At 39.6% G+C, this 26,365-nt stretch overlaps 3 protein-coding genes across 6 annotated transcripts in view; 2 read left to right on the top strand and 1 right to left on the bottom strand.

The window, feature by feature from the left end:
- LOC129778276 (SET and MYND domain-containing protein DDB_G0273589-like) overlaps positions 1–26,365 on the top strand; it is a 115,348-nt gene that overhangs the window by 58,209 nt on the left and 30,774 nt on the right. The gene's annotated exons all lie outside the window — the stretch shown is intronic.
- The window catches only part of LOC129778279 (aquaporin AQPAe.a), a 282,805-nt gene that overhangs the window by 22,318 nt on the left and 234,122 nt on the right, over positions 1–26,365 (top strand). The gene's annotated exons all lie outside the window — the stretch shown is intronic.
- LOC129778281 (aquaporin AQPAe.a) overlaps positions 1–26,365 on the bottom strand; it is a 158,946-nt gene that overhangs the window by 8,537 nt on the left and 124,044 nt on the right. For all 4 annotated transcript variants that reach the window (XM_055785084.1, XM_055785083.1, XM_055785082.1 and 1 more), the window contains one exon: positions 8,008–8,151. In XM_055785084.1, the coding sequence (XP_055641059.1) occupies positions 8,008–8,151 (144 nt within the window). The remainder of the gene's footprint in view (positions 1–8,007; positions 8,152–26,365) is intronic.

Raw genomic sequence — 26,365 nt, forward strand, 5'->3', positions numbered from 1 at the left:
AATATGTCAGTATGTGAGTTAGCATAATTTTGAATCGGCTGTCAAGTGGCCTGATATTCTCACTGTTATTATGATATCCGACCGTGGTTGTGGAGCATATGTAAAAATTGTCAGCAGCTAGGAGTGTGAACACAATGCTGTAGAATTATATCGAAAAGGCCAAGGTATGCATCGCGCCTACGCCAAACTCGACAGTATGGAGTGCAAAAAAGTGTTGACAAAGACACATTGAACCGTTTAAGCAAAAAAATCTCCTTTTCCCGTGTGACACACAATGCGTATATCGGTTTATTATGTATAATGACTGGTCGGTATCGTTTTCTGAAATCGGAATACTAATATAATAAGTTCCCAAATAAAGCGGCGGCTTGGCTCTACCACGAATTATTATTTTCCACATTGAACTTGAACCGATGGATCCTCAACATGGAATAAGTCATAACAATTAGCTATAAATATGCAACGTGATAAATTCAATCCGTCAGCTCGAGCAGAGGAGGCAGACACTCCGAAGCAATGAATAATTTGACGATCTCAGAAAACTAATTTAAAAAAATACATTTCGTACGTGATCGTGACAGGTGATATAGGTGGAGACGACGCGCGTAGCTGCAATTGTTCCAGAGCCGGTCCTCCCCGGTTGACATTCTATTGTTGTTGAATCTGATCGCGAGCTATTTGAGCACACCAACACCGTTTATGCTGACAGTGAAACATATTCGGCGTGGGTTCAGTCCGATTTTCAATTCGAGACAAGAGAGTCTTGTTAGTTGTTTGAAATGTTTTGGGTTAGGTTTGGATTTCATCCATTATACATAGTTCAAAATGTCTTTCCTAAACATCTTATTATCTTCTGTATCTAAATCATAGTTATTGAGGCTCACTCTACTCGTTTTTGCTTGAATATTAATCAACAAGTGTTCTGGACAATTTTTATCGGTGATAAATATTAATTCCATATCAGGAAACCAATGTTTTTCAATTTATTCTACGATATTAGGCACCCATACCACAAACGCGTGCACAATGAAAGCTACGACTGAAAACATGAGTGTTTGGCACACAGAGTGAACCTTGCATTCAATGATGCTCATCCGCGTCTGGCGCGAACTCATCTTGCCTCACCTGAATATTAACGGAATAGAGTGACGGTTGCCGCGGTGCAGTACCATTCGTTCGTTCGTGAATACTATTACAATCTGGGAGCATGTGCATGTCACACAATGCATGTCAGTTACGACGGGACTATTGAAAAGTGCTAATTTAGCCAGTCTGTGTGAGAAAGGAATGCCCGTTCGTATTTCGCCAGTGCACCTGACTGGCTTTGTAAAATCACCGCTACATGTTGGATTGACGGCGACAGGTGGACACAAAAGCGATTTGCATTTGGATGGGCGAACGAGACGCTTTTTAGGGTTTTTCACAGAACGTGCATAACCAGGCCAAATACTACACAACTGATACAGCTTGTTTTCAATAGAGATCAGCTCGAGAATAAAGAAGTAAGGATGCCAGATGACATTCCATTCACATATGGTCGGTGTTCAGTCAGACCAGACTAAGTAATATAATCATGATTTCGAGTGAATCGAATTCAAAGTTCTAAAGTTTCAAAGTTTTTAAAATCTGCATTTTGACGTAGAACTACGTCTTTCAGAAAGGGTGCCAAATCAGAAAACAGGTCACGTTTTTGTGAAATAAAGTTAACGTCAATAACTATTTTCATAGCGAACAAATTCTGATACTTTGCACACCAATGGAATCGGAAATTCTCTAAGATTCGTTTGATATACTATAAAGTACAATACACTTATGCCTTAAAAGTTTAAATTAATGGAAACTGGAAGCATTCTCATTTTTCCATACATTTGTACTGCCGATTTGCAGAGCAGAGCTGTCAATAACGAGCAAGTTCTGCCCGTTTTCAACATATTTGTTTTAAATAAGCTATCCGCGATTTAAAGCCACACAGCATTCGTTGCGTGGACACCGACTGGACAACATCGTTGCTGGACGAGCTGGACGGCGAGGGATCGAGTGCCTTTCTCAGGGCAATGAGGGTGGAGGTGTAGTGCTGGAGTAGAGTAAAGTTTTCCAAGGGCCTTTCTCAAGGCTAGAGACGAATGAACTGAAAAAGTTTAAAGTCTCTATAATACAAAACCTTCCTTCCCTGAAGCCACACCACTTCTCGTTTGGTGGTCAACGAAGCCGCAGAGCGTCGAGCGGGAGAGGATTGTTTTCTTGTCGGGTGAAGGAGGAGTCTGGAACAGAGTTCCTTTCCACAAGGACCCTTCTCAGGGCTAGAGGCGGAAACCAAAAACTAGAAGTGGGTTATATCTTTGATATAACCGTAAGGTGGACGTAGGACTAACGTTGACTTAGAAATCAATAAGTAACAAGCATATAAATCTTAGACGTTTCATATTTCGAATAAAGTGATTATCATACCACTTAGTTTAGCTGGAAAAGAATTATTAAAGTTCAAAGGGGGAATCGATTCCTCCTCGCAAATACCTAGCGCAAATAGTACCCACTCCCCAAGCCCCGACAATTGGAATCATCGGAATCATCCGGAGCAGGACTATTAACGCTTTAGAAGGAATGAATTCCTCCTCGGAATTACACAGCGAAAATAAGACCCCCTTCGCAACAATTCCAACTTCCCAATAACGACGATCGATTACAGCATTCGTATAAAAATAATTTTATAACGCTGCTTTTATAAATGTGATTTCTTTGATATGTAATATAATATCCACTTTGATCATATCCACTACACCGTATCATACCATATCAAATCCATAGTCAAACCGAGTACAATAGTACTCGCTGTTTGCATCTAATTTTCTATGCCAATTTCCCCTGGCTCCATGGTTTTGAAATCTGTGTTAGGGAAACATTCCGATTTGCAGAAACGCATGCGAGTACAAAAGTACCCGCAGCTCACATCTATTTTGCAATGCCGATTTCCCCATGATTCATGATTTTGAAGTCTGTGTTAGGGAAACATTCCAACTTGCAGAAACACAAACGAGTACAAAAGTACCCGCTGTTTGCATCTAATTTGCTATGCCAATTTCCCCTGGCTCCATGGTTTTGAAATCTGTGTTGGGGAAGCCTTCCGATTTCCGGAAACGCAAGCGAGTACACAAAAAAACCAGTACAAAGTACAAAAGTACCCACAGATTACATCTATTTTGCAATGCTGATTTCTCCTCGCTCCATGGTTTTGAAGTCTGTGTTAGGGAAACATCCATCCATTCCAGCGATCGTACCTCAATCGTTGCACAATTATAACAGAGTGGATTTCCGAGCGGCACTCGCTTATATACCGATTGGTGTGATTTCAATAGCCTGTTTTGAAAGCAATTTTAGGGCTATTAAAACAAATTTTTGGATCAAAAAGTAACAAGCATATAACGTGTAGACATTTTATCTTTCGAACGAAGTGTTTATCATACTATTTCGTTCAGTTGTTTAGGAGCTATTAACACTCAAAATCTCGTTCTCCGGCGTAACGCTTTCGTTTTCGAAACATTGAACTTACACCCCAGTATAGAAATGAAAGACGTAGTCCTACGTCAAAATAGAATAGAATGAAAATGCGGATGCGAGTGAGCTAGCATAACACAACAAGTGGATATCATTCATGCCTAATGTCGATTTCAAACACATACACTCACAGCTCGATAAAAGGAGAGGAAGCCTTCTGTATCGAGGTGCGCTACGACAAAGAAGAACAGCATATGAGAATTTTTTGTGCTAGTGAGGGTATGGACAAATATCCAGAATTTGGAATATAGATATACGCTGCATTTATTTAGATAAACGTATATTTCATGAAAGTATGTTTTAAAATTCCAGCAGCTTAACCTTACTGTTGCATGTTGTGGGGTTCGATCACATTTCAAGCGGAATATAGAAGCAAAAGGAGTTTGTGATCGATATCTGAGTGGAAAGGAGAAAGTCTGATGAGAGTTGAACCAAATAAACGAGAAGTGCTGATAGCATTCGACTCTACTCGACTCTCTCGAGTTTACTGAAATAATAAAAAATTTAATAGCTAAAAAGATATTACAAAAATTTCGATGCATTCTAAAATAATAATCGAAGTGATAAACAAGTGGATTGAATAATATAATTCAGTAGTTCTACGTCGACAACTGCGGTCGTGTCCTAGATACAACCCATTACATTTTTTTTAGTTCGATTTCATTTGGAATTGCACAGTTGCATCATGACAAAGTGGCAGCGTATTCGTGAATTGTTCCACGCGTAAAAACCGCAAAAAGACATTTCAATAGTGGTGGGAGTAACCCGGCGGACCGTGAAAAGGTTTTAAGACCGATAAAGGAACGGGCAACTATCCGCGAAGATGGCCACAGGTCGTCCGAGATCAGCTCGGATTCCGAGGGTTATCGCTGCCATCCAAAGCAAGATTAGCAAATTCAGTGCGTTCAATGTGGAAAATGGCGGGATCAGCGATTTCACGAAACGTAAGTTTATGAAAGAAGGTTGCGGGGTGAGGTCCAGGGTACGGAAAAAAACTCACATGATAACCAACTGCACCCGGGAGCTACGAGTCGAGCAATGTAAGAAAATCTTGATTTTCCTCAAACAAAAAATGCGGTAATCCAGTTCACCGACGAGAGCATATTTTCCGTCGATCCCTTATAGGGATTGCATTACCGTGTCAAAATTAAAAATAGAAAAATAGAAAATAAAACGTAGATTACGAAAATCAGCTTGTTTTGACGTAGGATTACGTCTTTCGGGAACATATTGGGGTACAAATTGAAAAACGAATATCGATCGCATCTTGAAAAATGTCCAATTTCAAACGCTTATTGCTCAGTCATTTCATGACGGATTGATGAGATTTTTACATCAAAACATTGCGGCACTCTATAACAATTTTTCACCTTGAATAAAATAATATATATCATGTAATTGACTATCGAACAATTGAAAAATCTCAACCCCTATCCAAACGGTACTGATTGGTCGAAATTGACGTCATTTCTTTTTCGCCTGCTTCGCCTCTTTCGTTACCCGATAAGTCAAATATTTGCATGGCGAGCGAGTGGGGGGCGCCTATTTCTCACATACCAACTGATATAAAAGGACGGTAGCATTTTTGGATTTCTCATTCTCGTTCAACGCTCAGATCGGCAAACATCTGGGCTTCTAGTGTGCAGTGCTCTACAAATCAACCAACACCATATGATGCGGCAAAGGAGAGGAAGCCATCGGCAACCAACGATGGATGCGGCTCGGCAAAGGGAGCCAAGAAGAGGAAGCAGCGGAGAGCATTGAATTAATTCTAGTGTGCATTGCTGGTGCGATCCTCTTCACATCAACAATTGGATGCGGCAAAGGAGGCAGAGGAGCGAAGTGCATTGCATCGCATCGTATCACACCCGCTATCCGTCGTTTAGCTCGTCGTGGTTGTGCCAATCAAACCCTCGCAAATCGACGCACAGAAGCCGATGGCGCCAAAGTCAAGGAAAGCATCAGCGAATCCGTAAAAGCTACCGCTCCCAAAACTAAATTGCTACATCCGACAGAAATGCAGCAGATTCCGTACAGCCCATTAAACCATTCCAGTCCTTCTCAGGACTATCAATTCGTTTTGAAACAAAAGAGTTTATTTTACTGTTTTCCATTTACCACAAAAACTATATAAAACCGATCAAAAATACTGTTTATTTTTACATTTTCTACTAACATGCTAACATGGAACGTATCACGTCAAAAACATACGTTTCATCAACCATCTTTTACTGGATTTGGCAAAAGAAGCGAAGGACATATGCATGCATGTATATAACGGAACGCTCCAGTCATACACAGCTCGTTAGGGACGAATGACCTTTGGGTTAAAGTCCCTTCAAAAACAAGAACGAACGATACACAGCCCGTATCAGACAAATGCATGAAGGAATTCTATAAAATAATATTTTTGCGGTGCCTTTGCGCCAACTACACGGGCGAGTAGCACCATAGTAGCAAAAAATGTCGAAGTTCGTGACATCTGGTAGCAATATTTTTATTCTTTTGAATTATAAGATTTTAAACTTTACGTTCATTCGTCTCTAGCCCTGAGAAGGGCCCTTGCGAAGAAAACTAGCTCATACTCTTTCTCGACCTACCTTTAGAAAGACATTTTCATTGTCGCTCAGCACTCCTCAGCAAACGAGTCTGCTTTCGGCGGCACCAAGCGACGCCATGAGCAATATTCAATTAATTATTTCAATTTTCATAAATAAAAACCAAGGTGTGTTCCCGCTCGAGAACGGGTCGTTTGGTCACCAAATCATTATCAAAGAGTTTAACGATGTAATTCTTCAAACATATCCAAAATCAACAGATAGCCTAACCGAATCCTACGTTAACTATGCGGTCGTGTCTCGGACACAACCCTCTTGTGATTTTTTTGTCCTAACTTTATTTTTCCGCGATTTCTGAGGCACTGAAACTTATTTTTTGAACGACCCTCGTATCTTACCTCAAGGTCCGTCAACAAAAACAGGATGATTCAACGGTGTTTCTGAGAATCACTCTGATGTGTTGCCAATATTGATAATAGCTTCGTAAAGTGATGTCGTATTAACTGAACCAGTCGTCTAACGAGGGGTATATAGATCCTAATCACATCGTCGACAAGGAAAACCCGAATCAATATGGTACGGGAAACAGCAAGCATTTTTTCGTAACAATGCTGGGATTTCATCCGGTTAAATGGAATTCGATGATTTCTGTTTGCTGAAGGTTGATTCCGGCATTGAATCGTCAACAGCAATGGGAGAAAAAGTTGTTCCAAAATAGTCATTGAGAGCTGTCCTTGAGAAAGGCTCTCATTTGAGAAACCATTTGAAGGCATCACTGAAAGGTTGTAAGTTTCTGTCCATCGTGGAAAGTAGATGACGGAAGTCCAGACTCTTTACGTTGCACATCGTTGCACGCTATTAGGCAGTGTTGGTTCAATCACGAATAGGGTTACTCTAAGGATGGGAGATGTTACTTCGAATGTCTCCTGTATGCAGCCATGTAGGTAGTTAATTTTTCAGGTTTGGCCAGCGACGTCTGTGAGTTTGGGTTTAAATTTTCTTGGTTCATGTTCCAATTCCAACATGTATTATACGAGGGTCACTATTTATATTTCGGGAATTGGCAACACTGATGTCATGTGAGTCCATCTGACGGTTCCATCGTAAAGTTTGACATTTTTTGACGATATACGTACTCAGAACATTTTGTCATACGGACGCTTTTTGTTTATTTTATATTTAGTTGAAAGTTTGGTCTCGGCAAAAAAATGGAACTGAATCGTGAACATTTTCGTGCGATGATTTTTTACGACTTTCGACGTGGATTATCACAACAAGAGTGCGTCAATCAACTTAATTTGACTTTTGGCGATGAAGCTCCATCAAAAACCACTGTGTATCGCTGGTATAGTGAATTCAATCGTGGTCGTAGTTCGCTGTCCGACGAGTTTCGTGAAGGTCGACCAAAATCGACTGTAGTGCCAGAAAACATCGATGCTGTGCACGAAATGATTAAGCAAGATCGTCATGTAACATATTGTGAGATTGAGGCATCCCTAAGCATTAGTTCCACCAGCATATATGCGATTTTACATGAACACTTAGTTGTGCGAACATTTTGTTCACGTTGGATCCCACATAATTTGACAATCGCTCAAAAAAAAAGGCTCGTGTCGATTGGAATAAATGCTTTGAAAATTGGTTTAAGCGCATGCAAAAGTGTATCGATCATCGTGGCGAGTATTTTGAAAAACAATAATCATATATTCGCAGCTTAACTATTTGTTTTTGTTCCTATTCCTGAAATATAAATAGTGACCCTCGTATTATTTAATCCATGCTATACCATACTGACCTTTTTTATAACCATATATGTTAGTAACTCGTCAATCTTCATCGCCTACGGCACCTATCGACACTTGGTGATCTCGTATAAATCCATCCATTTTGTACTTACCTTTATGAAAGCGGCACCAGCAATAGCTCCTACACATTGCGATACGATGTAGAAGGCACCCTTCAGTATGCTCACATCAGCCGTAACCATCAGCCCGATTGTGACCGCCGGGTTGATGTGGCAGCCACTGATATGACCGAAAGCCTAGAAGAAAATGCAAGACATAATGTGATTAAGTAGCCTTTGAGATGGGAGGGATAAACAGTGCACGAATGTGTTTCAAATCCTGGGTTGCGATTATCAATCACAGAAGCATGAAAGAAAATGTTCTCATGATTAACGATAAGCAGGGCGATTGATTGCCAAAGTTCGATAAACTAGAACCAAAACTGGTTCCCTCACTTAATGTTGCACCATTCAGTGATTGCACCGATTTGAATAAATTGCATCATCTTAAGCAGTGATTCTAGAACCAAACTTCAAGATGTTATATTGGAGCATACTTAAACGGTGTTCTATCAGTGGATTGAATGAATTCAATTTAATTCTAAAGCATGGTTCTTTTCTCCGGATCTCGCGAATACGCGTCAGTATAGATATATCCATGTACTAAAGTAAGAAGCTTAAACCATGAAACTCATGCACACGTTACACACAAAACACGCTCAAAAGTTGTTCAACATTCCTGGCACACACAAAAGGCACAACGAAAAAAAAATTCGCACAATTTTTGCAAGCTTGACGGTTTCAGAAAAAGACTGATTGGGCGGAAGGATGGAGAGGATAATCGGATATTCAGGTGCAAATTCCAGCCTCGAGAAGAAGCAGGGAATGGAGATTACAGAAAACAGCAATCTTTAGAAGTGTGTCATTAACCTGTTTCGCGCATTCCAATGGTTGTGGGATTTCCGATCAACCCGCGCTGTTTACGATCGACAACAGAAAACAAAACGAAACAACACCAAATGTAAATACCTTTGCAAGAGAAAAAAAGGTTCAACAAATCATGGCAACGAACGGAGATAGATTATTGACGGGCAGTGAAATTGAGAAGCGTAATAAAGATTGTTGATGTTTTTCGCTGTTCTGTGATAAGTGTTTTTGATGCTCGCCATTGGTACAAAACTCGGAATTGAGCTGCTGTAAACAACGGAGGTGGTAGATGTTGACGCATACACGGAAGTATTTGGCAAAACTAGGTCACCAATTGAACTTGAACTTTGATTTTTTACAATCGGAACCCAATTCCTTCGTCATCGCTAAACTGTACCCTCCGGGCTAAACACTATGTAAACCTTTAACAAGACGAATCATCTGGAAATTTTCCAATATCCGCTAATTATTGATCAAGGGAACGAGCCACGATTCAAAGACTAGTCGACGCGGGGAAGCATAGCCTGAATTGAACCCATTATAGCCGACATGATGAGTTGGATGTGCTCATATGAACTATACCTCTGCTAAATGCCAGGTATTAGCGATTGATCGGCGATTCCGTTAAGTGGATATTTATTGCAATCGTTATGTTGGCTTTTTCCTGCCCGATATAACATAACCGATCCAAATAACGATCATCGTCGATTTTTCCTTCACCGCTCGATCGCTTTCGTAGGTCAAGTACACTCCGAACGCACAGTTTGATCCACTACCTATCATTTTATCAGGATCGTATTGAGATCACTTTGTCCGAAAGTTCACCCGTTTTTAGAAACATCTTTCAAGATGTAGTCAAGTACACGCGAAGTAGTCCCTCTCATTCGCTTCACGCTGAGAGACAACATCGTGGCGTTAATAATTAGATGTTACGAGGCGGCTTTCGTGGTTGTATCTTTTTTTTCTGCGTTGCTGCTGCTGTTGTTGTTGTTGTTGGTGCCGTCTGCCAAAATGATGATGTGCTCTAAACGTGCCAATTATAGCATAAATGAACTGGAAATAGCTAGTTTGGCATCGTTATTCACGAATGCGATTTTAGTTCTTCAATGCGTCCGAAAATGCAAATCGATGTAAATAATAATTTGTTCATTTGCGCGTGAATGTTTTATTTGCACTGCGCGGCGGAGGTTTTGCGAACGAGACTGAGTGGCATCGCAGTCGCAATTTTTCATTAGGCGAAATGATTCCAACTTTTGTTGCTGTGTACCTTGGGACCGAGGTGAGAAAATGCGTCACAGTCACCACAGCCTGTGGGCACGTATCAATTAGCCACAGCACTCTCCCGATGGCCCTCGGGCGGAGATACAGATGAAATTAAGTTCAAAATTGCGAGGAGTTATATTTAGAAGGAGAGATAAAAATCACGATGTGAATCGTGTCGATGAATCTGATAAATTATCATCGAGAAGATGAATTAAATATAGTAAACTTTGGGAAGGTTTGGTTGTGAAGAAGTTGAAGGTTCAGCTATCTCATTCGATGGTTCTTCTACACTGCAAATCATATCTATAGAACCACTCTATTTTCTGAGTTTCCAGAGATATGTAAGAAGTCGGTTGAATTGAAATACATAGTGTAGAATACAATAACTATCTTCATTTATAAAACTGGCCATTTGAACATTATTGTTGTGTTCAGGCGCGAAACATTCAAAAAACTTTAAAAAAAGTGTTCCATAACAATAGAACCAGACGGAAAATCTTTCACTTCATTACAAAATTAATGTCAATTTCACATGAATTACAATAAGTTTCTAATTTGTAGGTCATTTTAAGTTCTCAATCAGTTCAAATAACCAATTCGGGGTGGTTTTGACCAAGCCTTACACAATAATGATTAGTTTATCCGTGCACTCTTTTTCCCTTAAAAGAATATCATTTCACTGGGATCCAATAGTATCAATTGTTATGTATTGTCCTCTTACCTCTAAGTGTTGTAGTGTCCTGCGAAAAAAAAGAAGACCAACTCTAGGAAGCTCGAGTATGAGTTCGTTAGAGATGGGGTGAGAGGAGGGTAAAAAAATTATAGGAGGTTGTGTCCTGCGTATACGCATTCGGATATTATTCTATAATGCATTTTAGAAGCAACTGCTTAGTAGAATAATCTCTGAAATGTTTTTTTCATTGTAGAATCAGTTGACGATAATTGATTGATGATTCATTCTTGCCCTCGCAAAACAATACACTAGATGATCGTATGTCGCAATTTATTTCATGTCAATGCATTGAAAATTTACCTCGAACGCTATTCCGGTGGCCTTTTTCGCCATTGACATAGACTCGGCTGCAGTCGATTATATACATGTTGCACCAGCACCATTATTCCACATCTCGTAACTACATCAATATATCTTTGGCACCGCATGGAAACAACAACAATGACAACACTTGCAAGTATCAAATATCATGCTGCAGGTTATTTAGTATTGCCTCAAATGAATCGCACCTCTAGGCATCGTTCGTACAACGTAAACCAAGCGCCAAACAAGCGTTCGCCATAGCATGCATACAGAGCCATACATTGGTGGCTTGACACTACTAGGAATATAAACACTTCTCATCTTTTTGCGCTATTCTCAAAAGATACGCTTCTGTTAATATTACTGGCCTCGAAAAAAGTTGCATTACTTTCTCATACTCGAGAGGAGCGCAGCTGTCACCCTTAGTGGAGGAAGTTTTGTTACCGGCAAGCGAAACCTAATCACATACAAAATTCCAGAACAGACATTTACTTTCTTGGTGACTAAACAAGCGAAATAAACTCTTTTTGTTAATAACCTCGAGAACAGTAGCAATGCTTCGTCATGATCAATATTAGCGCAAATGCAATCCTAGTTGAAGGTAGTTTTGCGAGTGGCACGCGAACCCAAATAACTTATAACATTCCAATGAGACAATCAAGATGCTTGGTATTCCCCAAATAATTTTTGGCCCACAACCTTAACGCTTATGACCTTAACGCCCTCATGATGACGGAAAACAAACAATGTTAACTGCTTGGATAAAGACTGAATTATGCCACACAGCTTGTACTCTGCTGTAACATCCATCGATGCGAATTCGCTGATGAGTTTGTCAAGAGCGACCGCCTTCACCACCAGCGGGGGGAGCTTGATTTCGGTTGCTGCCTGGGTAACGGCGTTTACATTTTCAACCGACGCGCCGAAATCGCCCACTTCGCTGTTGTTCGATGTGGTGTCACACTCGCGAAGGCTCGGTTCAGTGCGAGCGCTTTTCACTACACCAACATAGCGTGCATCATTAGATGACGCTTACCTCGAAATTTTATTGCCCCCGGCAATGCGTTCGTTTTTTGCAGGGCTCGAGCCGGCCTTCCTCTTCTTTTTGCTCATCACACACTACGCGAAGCCGATTTATGACGCGGAAAGAAAAACACACGATTCGAATAATGCGAAAAACGAACAGGAAAACCAAACGACGATATCCATGTTGGATTACCACTGGTGGGGTCCAATCTTTGATTGAATCGCAGCGAAAGCAAAGTGAACTGGATTGCTCAACAGTCCGATGCCGAATGAAAGTTTGCCTCAGCGAGATCCACTGTTTATACTCTAGGCAAATATTCCCCTTCATTCTTCTACTTTTCCTTTGTTCATGGAGACTTTAAATCCTACGATTTCCCCTCCGTTGGTCGTCGATAAGATGCTCGTTATTGACAGCTCTGTTCGGGAAAGCACACGAATGGACAGAACAAATGTATGGCAAAATTGAAACGCTTCAAGTTTCCATGAATTTTAACCATTTACAAACCAGGGGATTCTAATGTATAGCATATTAAACAAATTTTACGGAATTTCCGATTCGTTTAGTATGTAAATCGCCAAAATCCGTTCACGGCAAAAATAGTTATTAACGTTAACTTTATTTCATAAAAACGTGACCTGTTTTCTGATTGGCACCCTTCATGAAAGACGTATTTCTACGTCAAAAAATAGCTGCGCCATGTTGTAGTGTGTATCTCGTTCTACGCAGAGCATACTGCTGGTTTAAGCTCTTCAAATCACTCATACTCCTTGTAAGCTGCATCCAATATTCGTACGATCACTCCTCATAAGTTCTTCACATGATTTTGATTTGGTAAACAGGCTGAATAGTCCAGAATCTGAAGCCCCTGTTCATCAAACCATGCCATGACCTTCCGAATTTTATGATTTGAGGCCAAATTATTCAAGTGTCACATTGTTTTAGATGTGAAAACAGCAGTAAATGATTCTGAAGTACTTGGTTGCACTTCTGACTGTTCGTTCGTGTTGATGGTAAGCTATCTAACCCAGGCCTTTTGGAGAAAATTCTTCCCAAACCATAAAAATCCCATCTCCAAAGCATCGGGTTCAAAAATTAATGTGGAAGCTAATCCCATGGGGTTCACTATTTCAGGAGAACTTCTCTGTCGTGCACAAATTACGTAACGCTAAAAATCCGGATTTTGGTCCCCCTCGCCACTCTTCGTAACGCAATTTCCTATCTCTAATAACGCAAGGGGGTCCCCCCTTTTCATCAACACGAATGCACACTCAGAAGTGTAACGAAGTACTTCAAAATCATTTACTTCTGGTTTGCATCAAAAACAATGTGATAATTACCTAATTTGGCATCAATTGATAAAATCCAGAAGGTCATGGCATGGTTTAATGAATAGAGGCTACAGATTCAGGACTGGTCAGCTTGTTTACCATACCGAACCCCTGTCAAAAACTTATGAGGAGTGATCGTATGAATACACCCATACCTCGCTATACGGCCGCTCTTTATACGGCTTTTCGTTGAACAAGCTTGGAACCGATCCTATAGAGTTTGTATGAATTTGTATTGGAATAATTGATTCGTTATACGGCTTTTTTATTAGCGGCCCAGGAATGTATCCAAGCCGTAAAGCGAGGTATGGGTGTAGTAGATGCAGCTTACAAGGAGTATGAGTGATTTGAAGAGCTTAAACGAGCAGTATCCTCCGCGTATAACAAGATACATACTACAACATGGCGCAGCTTGGTCGAAACCACCCCGAAATGGGATAGGGATTGTCGGTTAATCGCACAGATGGAAAATATGATCAACTCTCGGAGCGCTTTCAGTAGTGTCTTCAGGAAAATCCCTGTTCCGGAGAGCAACTCGGATTATTCCTCCTCTCCATTGTCAACTGAGGATGGTGCATTCCGGCCTCTCTAATGCCTCTCTCTTCTCCTCTAAAGATCTCTGAGGTAAGCTTTGCTCCATTTGGCTACTTCAAAGCTAAAGGAGAAGTGCGAATGTGCTGATCGAATGTATCTTGTTTCTGCGTTTTAGAGAATCTCAAGGCACAGTTCACTTGACCAAAAAAATCCATCCATGTCAAAATTATGCGTCACCTTTTTTATAGCCTTGAGGGAATTCAATGTCATACAAAGTGGACTCGGCCTTGGAATATCGTATTGACTCAAATTCCGTTTTTTTTACTCAAATTCCGGACACTTCATCTTAAACTAAATATCGATCTTCCTGTTACCAGCCCAGAAGTAATTCACATCACCGGCAGACTCTCACTGTAGTCTGGTTTTTGTGGTCGTAGAGTCCCTTTTGACGTAGGACTACGTCTTACATTAAGGGGGCCAAATCAGAAAACAGGTCACGTTTTTATGAAATAAAGTTAACGTTAATAACTATTTTTGCTGCGAACGGATTTTAACGATTTATATACCAATCGCATCGGACATTTTCTAAGATTTGTTTTATATGTTATACATTACAATCCCATAGTCTGTATATGGTATAAATTGATAAAAGTTGCAAGCATTCCTATTTCCCCATACATTTGTTCTGCCCATTTATGTGCTTTCCCGAACAGAACTGTCAATAACGAGCAACTTATGCAGCCGCTGGAATAGAAACAACGCAGGGGGATAGCGAACAGAGAATATTTGCGAAATAAACTCCACCCTTGCATAGTAATTAAGCTGTCGCTAGTATAAGTATTGAATCTCCTCTGAGGAAAATTCTCAGAATCTTTCTGTGTCCGAAACAACAAAGGTCGCTTATTCTGCTCGTTTTGTGTTTTATGTTCCCCCTCAAGCTGTGAATGGTAGCGAATACAGTGGAGACAGTTGATATGATCATTATTGATCATATTCCGGTCTGCTCAACGACAAGCCAGTATAAAAGTACTCAACACCAAAAAATACCCCCGACTTGCTTGTATTTGCAAAGCGGATTCCCACAGGCACATTGATTTTGAAGTCCGTGTTAGGGAAACACAGCTCGGTGGGAACAAAAATACCCCCGACTTGCATGTATATTTGCAGAGCGGATTTCCACAGATACATCGATTTTGAAGTCTGTGTTGGGGAAACCGTAAATCGGGCCAATCAAAAGTTGGCAGTTAGACATCTTTCCGATCTGTTAAGAAATGTTCGAGTTATAAGCATTCGAAATACTGGCAGGGTTAGCACACAAATCGGCAGAACAAATGTATGGGAAAAAAAGAAGTTCTTCCAGTTTTCATGAATTAAAACCGTTTAGAGTTTAGCGAATTGTAATGTATAGCATATCAAACAAATCTTAGAGAATTTCCGATTCGATTGGTATGCAAATCATGAGAATTCGTTCACAGTGAAAATAGTTATTAACGTTAACTTTATTTCATAAAAACGTGACCTGTTTTCTGATTTGGCACCCTTCCTGAAAGACGTAGTTCTACGTCAAAATCACTTTTTTTTCTGATATTTCCGTCGTTTTTTGGAACAAAGCACGATTCAGCTCGATCGAAACTATGAAATTCACGTGATAATGGATACACGTTTATTGTTCATAAATGGTTCAAAATGTTTAATTCGAGGTAATGGATACTGGAAGCTGCATATTTTTCGATGTTTGTCAGGCAATACCTCAACAAAAAAACAATTTGTTTATGAGCCAAACCAATCATCGAGCCTTGCGCTTTGTTTCAAGCCGTTGGAATGGTCTGAATTTTGTCGAAAAAGTCCTCCCAAAATGATTGATGCACGACTAGTGCCCTGTAACTCGACGTATTATCGTGTAAAAGAGAACTTTCAAGATTAAGATATTGGGGTCGAATTAAGCGGATTCTGGGCATGAAATGTGCGAAAACTCTGAAATAATGTTCTTCGTCCCATTGACTAAAGGGAATGAACTTCTTGTATATAATTGATAAGGTTTAGTTTGGGTCCCGGAACTCAATTAAGACAGCGTGTAAGTTATCAATGACAAATTATTATTGAGGACCACCTATGCCTATGCCATCCGATGTGTTTACTAGTAGCGCAAAACTTCTCACGGTATGACAGTACGAATAATTCTAAGTGCTTTTTCCCTCTCACATCTGTCATGATGATCAAGCCTGAAACGATTTAATTGCTCTCATGCTTGGTGCTACTACCTAAATCAAATCACAAGCTAAAACGAATCATCTATAAATTGACCAAGAAAATCTCACAAGATGGTATCTTTGTTAAAGCGTGTCTTATATAAAAGCTCCAGTCAAGATAGAAATCTGCTACTGCTGCTGCTCAAAGTGAAGTGCACTTTAGTAGCTGGCTTAGTTAGTTAATTACTTCTTTCCAACGCCAGAGCCGGGTATTTCCTATTATGAGAAAAAATACCGACCTCTGATGTGTTTCTAATACTTTGACTCACAGAACACGGTAGAGAACATTTTGCCCAAAGCAGTCAGAATCAGGTCTCAATAATGGGAGTGATCGTGATACGAATGAATGGAAGTTCATTTACCGGTAATACCTATATGACGTTCGAAGGGTGTGAAGAACGCGGATTTCGTACACTTGATAAGCGATACATTTATCTAGGAATGATCTATGTAGGTTGTTTCCACGTTCATAGACATAAAGTATTTCACCGATGGCGTGTCGATAGTTTCGTGTCCGAAGTGAGTAATATCTGTTTTGCGGCGCACTATAATGCGCCGAAATCAACAGGTAACGAACGACTGTTGCGAATAAAGTGAATAAAGTACATGCAAGATTACGGCGGAGATGCCGTTTGCGATGAGAGGGTTTAACTGTTGGTACGTTGTTTTCATTCTCGAAAATGGATAAAGTCTATAAAAATTCCATCAACTCATTGTGTTGGTCATTGACACTGGTCTAATAGGGGATGACATCATTTGCCGAAGATACAAAGAGCTAAAGCTTTCAATCTGTAATTGATTATTGATTCCGGTTGCATAATTACTGAGTGAGTTAGTACTAATATTGTGCGATGTATTTGAAATTATCACCGATGCTAAATTTATTCCAATAATAATATTATTTAATATTACCTTACTTCAGGTATCATTAACAATGCCGGAAGCTATTGGCATTGGTCTTTCTCTTCTGTTGAAATTCAAAATTGTTTTTTTTTAAATTTTTATTAAGGTTGGGTTGTTTTACAACAATTTTCATTTTACAATAAAATCATTCTCGCAAAACCCTGAAATAGTTCGAGATCGCCGATCTTTATCATGACATCAGCTTCCTGTTTTTTCGTCTAGACAACAACACATTTGTACTGGCTACCGCTATCGGAATTGCGGGCACAAAATTAATCAAATCGGAACTGACCTACGCTTGTTCCAGAAGACGAGACGAGAACATCAATTGTTTATAAATACAAATCGTAGAAAATACGTCACTGGAAGTGTTGTACGTCTCAAGCCACGGTTTTATCATATCTTTCTGGCAACTTTCGAATTCCACATCTCGATCCTAAGACTAAAATATTTCTTTTTAATCTCTGCATTCCGTCAGAGCACGGTGGCCGTATGCGTCAACGAAAATTATGTGTTTGTTTCAACCGCAGTTTGTCTTGTTTTGTTAATTTTTTAGTGTATCGCACGCTAATGTGTTTTTTGGGCACGACATATTCAACAGTTTATCAAACTCGTGACGATTCGTGAATTTAATTTGTTTATGAAAACATTTGTTTTTCCAAACATTTCTCATGTGGTTATGGGCGACTTTTTTGCAACATTTTATATTAGCCATTGATATTATTCTTGGAAAGCTCATACTTTTTTAATCAGAAATTCTGAAGGGCACTTTATTTGATTTCTTAAAATTATGTATGCTACAAAGTTCATCCACCACTAGCCGATAAGGAATAAGGCCAATCAATCAACGAAGGGTCCTGTGGGAAATAAAGCTGACATAAAATAAAAATATACATCTGTATACGACACCTTTAATACACTCAAAATAACAGTGTCGGAAAACTCAAAGTTTCCTAAACGTAAGATCTACCGGAAGAAGAGATGTTTGAAGAAAACGATGATTGCCGAAGGCCGAACCAAAGAGAAGAGAATAGTTCTAATTGCTCCGATGTGAGAACAGGAAGCTCAGATTTCTGGCGAGCTTTTCCCGAAGATGTAAAAATGTCAAGTGTTCCAGAGAACTCCATCTATGCTTAGAAAGTAATTTTATTCGATACGAAGATAAACGCGCAAAGAAATAAAATCCCGTACAATAAAAGAAAAACACAATAACATTGAAGGCTGTCTTCAAGTGCCAGTTTCTACGATATACGGTCACATTCCGAAAATTTACGAATTGCCGTAAATCTGGCATCACTTCAGGAAAACGAGAGCCCTGAGAGAGAATTAAGCGGGAGAGAATTTGATTCTCTAGGTGGGATGATACATTGCATCGGATTGATATTCATTCTGTGTATGATAAGGTACCTCTTAGATCGAAGCAAGGAAAAAATAAAGATAGCTTCGAAGTTTCGCGACCCTGGTTACGACAGGTCCTAGAGATGAAACCACGATCGTTCGCCCGGTAAGCGGACGCGCAGCCATATAGGCTACCGGGAACCTCTGTGTATGTTTCACAGGAAACCTTAAAAAATGAGGAAGGTATATACAGGGGAAGTGGGGCCATAGTGGTCACCCTAAGGAATATGCCCATTTCCAGCGCCCACATACCGATTTAATTCCAGTTTCTCGAAGAATATTATAGTTCAACTTATTGTTCTTCAAGATAGCAAACGGCTTTTACTATAAAAATTCAAAATAGTACACATCATTAAAAAAAAAGTGAAAAATCCAACTTTTTTTTTGCTTGGAGGTAAAGTGGTCACCTAGTGGGGGCAAAGTGGTCACCCGCCCATATCAAGCTAAATGGGATAAATTAATGCGTTTTTTCGTCCAAATTTGTTCAAATCATATTTGTTATAGTAGGTACATGCATGAAATAAGCTCGGCCTATTCACATAGAGTATCAATTTAAATTTTCTCTTGCATACGAAAGCGTAGTAAGAAACACATAACGTTCCGCATAATGAGGCTTGGTTTAATTGGAGTGGCATATTATCCAGGGTCAAAGCCACAAAAGAATCTTCTTCAAGAGCAGAATGTGATGAGGTATATCAGCTTTGATAAACAGAACATTGTAAGTTGTTATTCACCTATGACCACTCTGCCCCAAACATGAAAATAATGTCTATGCTAATTAATCGCTGAGATTAAACAGAATATCTGTTCACCTTTCCTCGAATATGTGAACAGTCGTCCAAATTGATGATTTGTCCAACATATCAGATTGAATAAACTAAATTTTACGAGAAATTCCTTAGTTAACATGCGCACAGAACTACGGCCGCATGGCTATCAAGAGAGTAATTTCTGTTTTTATTTGTATTTTGACATGCGACAACAGTGTGACTCAAAAGTCATTAGTTTCTTCAAACATAAGGAGACTATCAATACGGCATCTACAGTCAATAGTTATACTACCAAACAAGCGACCACTTTGCCCCCCACTACCCCTATGTGGTTTTAGGATATTTTATTGGAATACATATTTCTATGTTTCATTGACTCAATAAAAGTTGAGTTTATTAAGCAGAACACACAAAATTCAGCTCATTTTAATGAGGAATAGACACCTTAAGGGTGAAATATAACATTAGGCTGTCAAAAAAGTCCTGCGGTATTTCCGCGAGGTGTCGTTGTAAGCGCGTAGTTCTAGTTGTATTCATTGTATCGAGTCATACTATAGCTTGTTGGAAAGATATTTTATATAGTCATTGACAGTGTTTTGTTTGGTTAAGTCGTTCGTGAGTTATAGTGTCGCAAATATGGAGCAAATTAAAGAGAAAATCCCACATATTTTACAGTACTACTATGACAAAGGCAAAAATGCATCTCAAGCTGCCAATAAAATTTGTGTAGTTTATGGACCCGATACAGTTTCCATTTCCACCGCACAACGATGGTTTCAACGTTTTCGTTCTGGTGTAGAGGTCGTCGAAGATGCGCCACGCTCCGGAAGGCCTGTCGTCGAAAATTGCGACAAAATCGCTGAATTAGCCGAGAAAGACCGGCATAGTAGCAGCCGTAGCATCGACCAAGAGCTGAGGATAAGTCATCAAACCGTTGTTAACCATTTGAAGAAGCTTGGATTCACAAAGAAGCTCGATGTATGGGTGCCACACACGTTGACGCAAAAAAACATCTTTGACCGTATCGACGCATGTGAATCGCTGCTGAATCGCAACAAAATCGACCCGTTTCTGAAGCGGATGGTGACTGGCGATGAAAAGTGGGTCACTTACGACAACGTGAAGCGCAAGTCCGCTGAAGCGGCTCAGACGGCGGCCAAGCCCTCATTAACGGCCAGGAAGGTTCTGCTGTGTGTTTGGTGGGATTGTCAAGGAATAATCTATTATGAGCTGCCTCCCCTGTGGCCAAACGCTCAATTCGGACCTGTATTGCCAACAACTGGACCGCTTGAAGGTAGCACTCATGAAGAAGAGGCCATCTTTGATAAACAGAGGCCGCATTGTCTTCCATCAGGACAACGCCAGGCCACACACTTCTTCGGTGACGCGCCAGAAGCTCCGGGAGCTCGGATGGGAGGTTCATTTGCATCCGCCGTATAGTCCGGACCTTGCACCAAGTGATTACTACCTGTTTTTGTCCATGGCGAACGAGCTAGGTAGTCAGAAGTTAGCCACAAAAGAGGCCTGTGACGCATATTTGACTTAAAACAGATGATTGTAACTAATTTTATGAACAAATGAAAATTCAAAAAAAATACCGCAGGACTTTTTTGACAGCCTAATATATTGTCTGATCGACATAGTGTAGTCGTGTCCTTGACACAACCTTTTACATACTTCTCTTTTTCAACAAAAAATATTTATTTCTCAAAAATACAAAAAATAACGAAAACTTATTTGTTTTCCAAAATTTCAACAGCAGCTGAAGTATTTTATTGTTCGTTCAAATTGTTTGAGTGTTTGACTAATAAGTTTACTTTAAATTCTTTAATTTTGGCTTTAATCTTTAATATGGCAAATTTCCGTCGTATGACCAAAAGTTGATGCAGCTGAATGGACCGAAGGCACACAAAGTGAAAGAGGTGCCGAAATGCGATGATAAGTAAAATACATAAAAAACGGCTTTATACTCAACATCCAACAATAAAATAATTGTAAATGGATTTCAAATACGTTTGTGTTGTAGTACGTTTACGGATCAGGAACGGATCGTTAGATTTGAGATGTATTTATTTTATTGTGTTCGTCTCCGCCCAAAATAAATTGTTACGGCGAGAAAAGCCGCGAGAAGTCCAACTGAATTTCATTATGGAAATTAGAATTAGCGTTGATGACATTGAACTTAGTGTACCGTTATCGTAAAATGAAAAATATAATGGAGTTTCAGGTGAATGACACATTTTGAATACCGAATATGTATTGTATGGAATATAGTAATACATTTTCTGCAAATTGGGGTGGAAATCTTGAAACAAATTTGTGTTTGATAATGATTAAATTGATGAAGTTAGAGCAAAAATATTACAAATCCATAGAAAACTAGTTGAATAAATAGTTCTTCTTGACTGGGATTAACGTTCCCTGATTTGTTCGACGAAAAATCGCTGAACTTTCGGCGTTGAGATTATTTGTAGTGAATTCGTAGAGCACGAACGCAAGAGGAACGAGAAGTACATGCAGGTGTTTAACAATTGAGACGCAGCACAATCGCGATCTGCAGGATTAAACCGTATCCACCGACAAAAATCGATACGATTGTACGATTCACTGTCGTGTGTTACGAATGATTAAATGCATGTGGCATGCAAAACTCTAAAGTTTCATTCTGAGACACCAGAGTTGTGTTGCGCAGCTGGCAAAGTTTCCTCCGTTGAATCAGCCATGAATAAATGTGCTTTTTCTGTACGGTAACTATAAAACATCAGATCATTCGACAATTGCTAGCACTTCTTCACGAACACAACGCTTCGGTTATTCAAGACGGAATTGGACGATATGCCTTCTGAAGACTACAAGAACGCCTATTTAACCCTTTATGAGGTCGTGGCAACAATATTGCCACCCAGGAAAAAAGTTTTTTTTTGCTGCAATTTTTTGAAAATCGAAAAATCACTCAAGGGGGGAGTAAAGGAAATCGGGGTTTTCGAAACAAAATTTTTGATGCCAAATGTCTTAAAATGACATGAAACGTCGAGATCTAGTGTAAACTCGAAATTTTTTTTTTATCAAACCGAACTACTGCGGTTCCTACGGCACAATTACAATTCATTACTTCGCGAGACGTTATCATGAGCAAAGCCGACACAGTACTTGCTATTATCAGGCCGAAACGCAATGTATTAATAAATTAATTAATTGATATTCGTAACGTTCTATTTAGGATCTATTGTGTAGGATCATGCAGTTTTTCCAATAAAATAAATGGCGTGTTTGATTGATAATTAAAATTTTCAATTTTTTTCTTCGTAAGTTGTTGCATAACCAAAGACGGAATGAAGTGAGTTTACAAGACAGCAGCTAACAATGTTTTTGGCATCATGCACAAATTACGTAACACTAAAAATCCAGTTCTGTGCAAATGGTATCTAAGGAATTTTTCGTGAAATTTAGTTTATTCAACCTGATATATTGGACAAATCATCAGTTTTGACGACTGTTCAAATATTCTAGGAACAGATATTTTGTTTAATATAAGCGATTAATTAGCACAAAAATTATTTTGATATTTGGGGGCAAAGTGGTCATAGGCGAATAACAACTTACAATGTTCTGTTTACTAAAGCTGATATACCTCATCACATTCTGCTCTTGAAGAAGATCCTTTTGTGGCTTTGACCCTGGATAAATATGCCATTCCAACTAAACCAAGCCTCATTATGCGGAACATTATGTGTTTCTTACTACGTTTTTGTATGTAAGAGAAAATTAAAATTGAGACTTTAGGTGAACATGCCATGCTTATTTCATACATGTACATGGAAGGAACAGTTTGAAGTCGTCAGCATAAGAGAGCTTCAAGCATCTCGAACGTAAATTAACGTCATTGAGATACAACAGGAAAATATATGGACCGAGATGACTTCCTTGTGGAACGCCATATGTCTCACAAAAAGGAGTAGATATAATGCCGCCTATTTTCACAGACATCTCACGATAACCACCTGTTGGAAAGGATAGGTGAATACTTACGACTAAGAAGCATCGAGTTCGACTGTTCGTAGATCAGAACGGTTGAATAGAGATACACGGCCACACCATTTAGGGGACTACCAACTGGACTACGTTGTAGGAATAGCGGCATGCGCAGTGGAAGACCCTGCGAGTGTTGAAGAAGCTCTTGAAAACTTGAAGAATCAACGGAACATGGAGGCTAGTGGATTTGTCCGAAGGACGAAAATTCATCAGATCAACCGCGTAGTAAATTTCAAGGTTAGACTGACAGTATTCTGGAGTTGGCTTCGGAGAAGTGTTGGCATCATTGTTGCTCAACATCTGGACATCAATACTGCCTTCTTTTATGGAACTCTCAAGGAGGAAGTGTACATGCGACAACCACCGGGGTTTTCGTAAACCAGAGAAGACCGGCTATGTGCTGGCTCTAACGCAACATATAAGGTTTGCGCCAGTCAATTCGCTGCTGAAACAAAAAATTGCATGAAGTTCTTCTGAAAAATATTTTGAAGGCTACCGAAGCTGACGAAAATTCTACGGTTGGTTTATGTGAACGGTCTACTGCTTGCATCAAAGGATGTGGCCGAGATCAAGCTAACTGAATAGAGCATGAATGCGGAATAAGAACTGATAAACCTCGGGGAAGTACGACACGACAAGAAGGCGATGTGTTCAGGATCGGTTTGCAAAATTATATCGTGGAGTTGTTGAAGGAGCATATAATGGATGTAGCTATATTTGAAAATGGCTGGTTCTGGAAATATTTCCGACGATCCGACAAAATATCACAGTTTTGTCGGTGGCTTGCTCTATCTAGCCTAGTAGCAAGCCCGGATAATGCGGTTGCTGCCACCATTTTGGGGAGAAAGCTTAGTGCACCTAGTGGAACTGACTAGACAGCAGCGAAGCGAGTGTTGTGTTTCCTGAAGAGGACGAAAAACTACCAATTACAAATGAGCGTACCGTTGATCAACCACGCAGATTGGGTCGGTAATCCCGAGAGTCGTCATTTCACTTCCAGTACGGTATTCCAGTTTGGAGGCTGCAAAGTTTCATGGGCGAGTCGTCGCCAGTCATCCGTTACCCTTTCGTCCATAGAGGTCGAATACGTCGCGCTCAGAGGAACGTACCATGAAGCGCTGTGGCTGCGACAGTTAATAAAGGAACTTGGTGAACCGCAAGACAATCCTACAGCTGCGACGGAGGATAATCGGGGTGCTTGTCGTTTGTAGGATCGGAGAGAACCAGCAGACACAATCGTTCAAATATCGATACAAAAAATGTCCAATACGGACTTTGAGCACTCGACTGTTACATCGGACGCCTCTGACGCCTAAAATATCCGAAGGAACAATGCAATCAAAACAACACGAAGTCGTACTTCGGTCATTTTGAGTTTTTGTATCTTTCGGGTAAAGTTATTGTTTTTAGTGCAGTTCAACAATAATAATCTGCCTTAGAGGCGAATGAACAGAGAAGTTTGAAGACTCTTAAAGCCAAAAAAGAAGAAAAAGGTAATCTCCAATTAGCACGAAATGCAGGTATTTGGATTATTTCAAATTCTTAACGTGAATCGTAATTTGTCCAAGGTACCTGTCAGTCGAAACGTCTAAAGTAACATTTTTCGCTCCGAGACTCCGAGGAGCAACAGTAATGAAGGGAGTGATAAAGATCGATTCCTTTCGATACAATTCGCGGAACACTAACCCTTTCTTCAGCTCCGTCTTTGCCGAGTTGACGGTGTTATTACATTGGACCAAAAGTTACACCAGAAATTTAAGGTGAAGGTAGAAGGAAGCCACAAATGGCTGCCACAATGGCGCTCATTTCTTTCATCTCCCTCCCTCTCCCCTCGCCTGAAAATCAATAATTTTACGAAACAGTGTGAAGAAAATGACCGTTTTCGCACACTTCCCCCATCAAGTAATATCAACCAAACGTTAAATTTTCATCTGCCATCGCACTGTATAGTGAAAAACGTCAGAAAATTCGAGCTAGTGCTGTGGAAGTAAAATCATTTTTCAATTTTCCGCAATGGTTTTGTTTGTATTGGTTAAAACATCGTTATTTTTTTCGACACTGATGCCAGATAACATCATCGAAACAGCTATAAAAACCACTCAATAAAATGTTATTCCTGAGTCATAGCGTTTCATGTCATGAAAATCAATAGAATAAAATTGTGTTGATATACATTTTTTTTAAGAGTCATAGTTTTGTTTATTTCATGTTTTTTTCCATACAATAATTATTTTAGCTTTTTGAAAATAAAACCTTATTCATCTATGATTAAATATAAATTTAACGCAATTATTATCTTTACGTTTAATGGGTCTATAATGCAATGTTTAAGCAACTTTAACATTGGTTAAGAAAATTGTATAGCAGAGCTCGGACAACTGTCACGGCAGCCTCTGCTGTAAAAAATAATAAACGGAAAAGTATTACATTCAATAAAAATGCCTCGGCCAACGAAGAGAACGATTAAGGCTCTCCAACGTGAATATGTGAAAAAAATTATAGGAGGTTGTGTCCAAGATACGACCGCATTGTTGACGTAGAACTACGCTGTTATTTTATATAAGTCGTTTGTTTATAACTTGGGATATTATTTTATAATGTTTTGAAATTTTAGAAATAATTGTTTAGTAGAATGGTTAGATCACCTTGAAATGTTTTTTTTTAATTGTAGAATCAGTTGACGATAATTGATTGATGATTCATTCTTGCCCTCGTAGAACAATACACTAGCTGTTCCATGTCAATGTATTGAAAATTTACCTCGAACGCTATTCTGGTGGCCTTTTTCGTAATTGACATAGACTCGGCTGTAGTCTATTATATACTCGTTGCACCAGCACCATTATTCCACATCTCATAACTACATCAATATATCTTTGGCACCGCATGAAAACAACAACAGTGACAATACTTGCAAGTATCAAATGTCGTTCGTACAACGTAAACCAAGCGCCAAACATGCGTTCGCCATAGCATGCATACAGAGCCATACATTGTTGGCTTGA

Source organism: Toxorhynchites rutilus, chromosome 3 (assembly GCF_029784135.1).
Source record: "Toxorhynchites rutilus septentrionalis strain SRP chromosome 3, ASM2978413v1, whole genome shotgun sequence".
Taxonomy (NCBI): domain Eukaryota; kingdom Metazoa; phylum Arthropoda; class Insecta; order Diptera; family Culicidae; genus Toxorhynchites; species Toxorhynchites rutilus.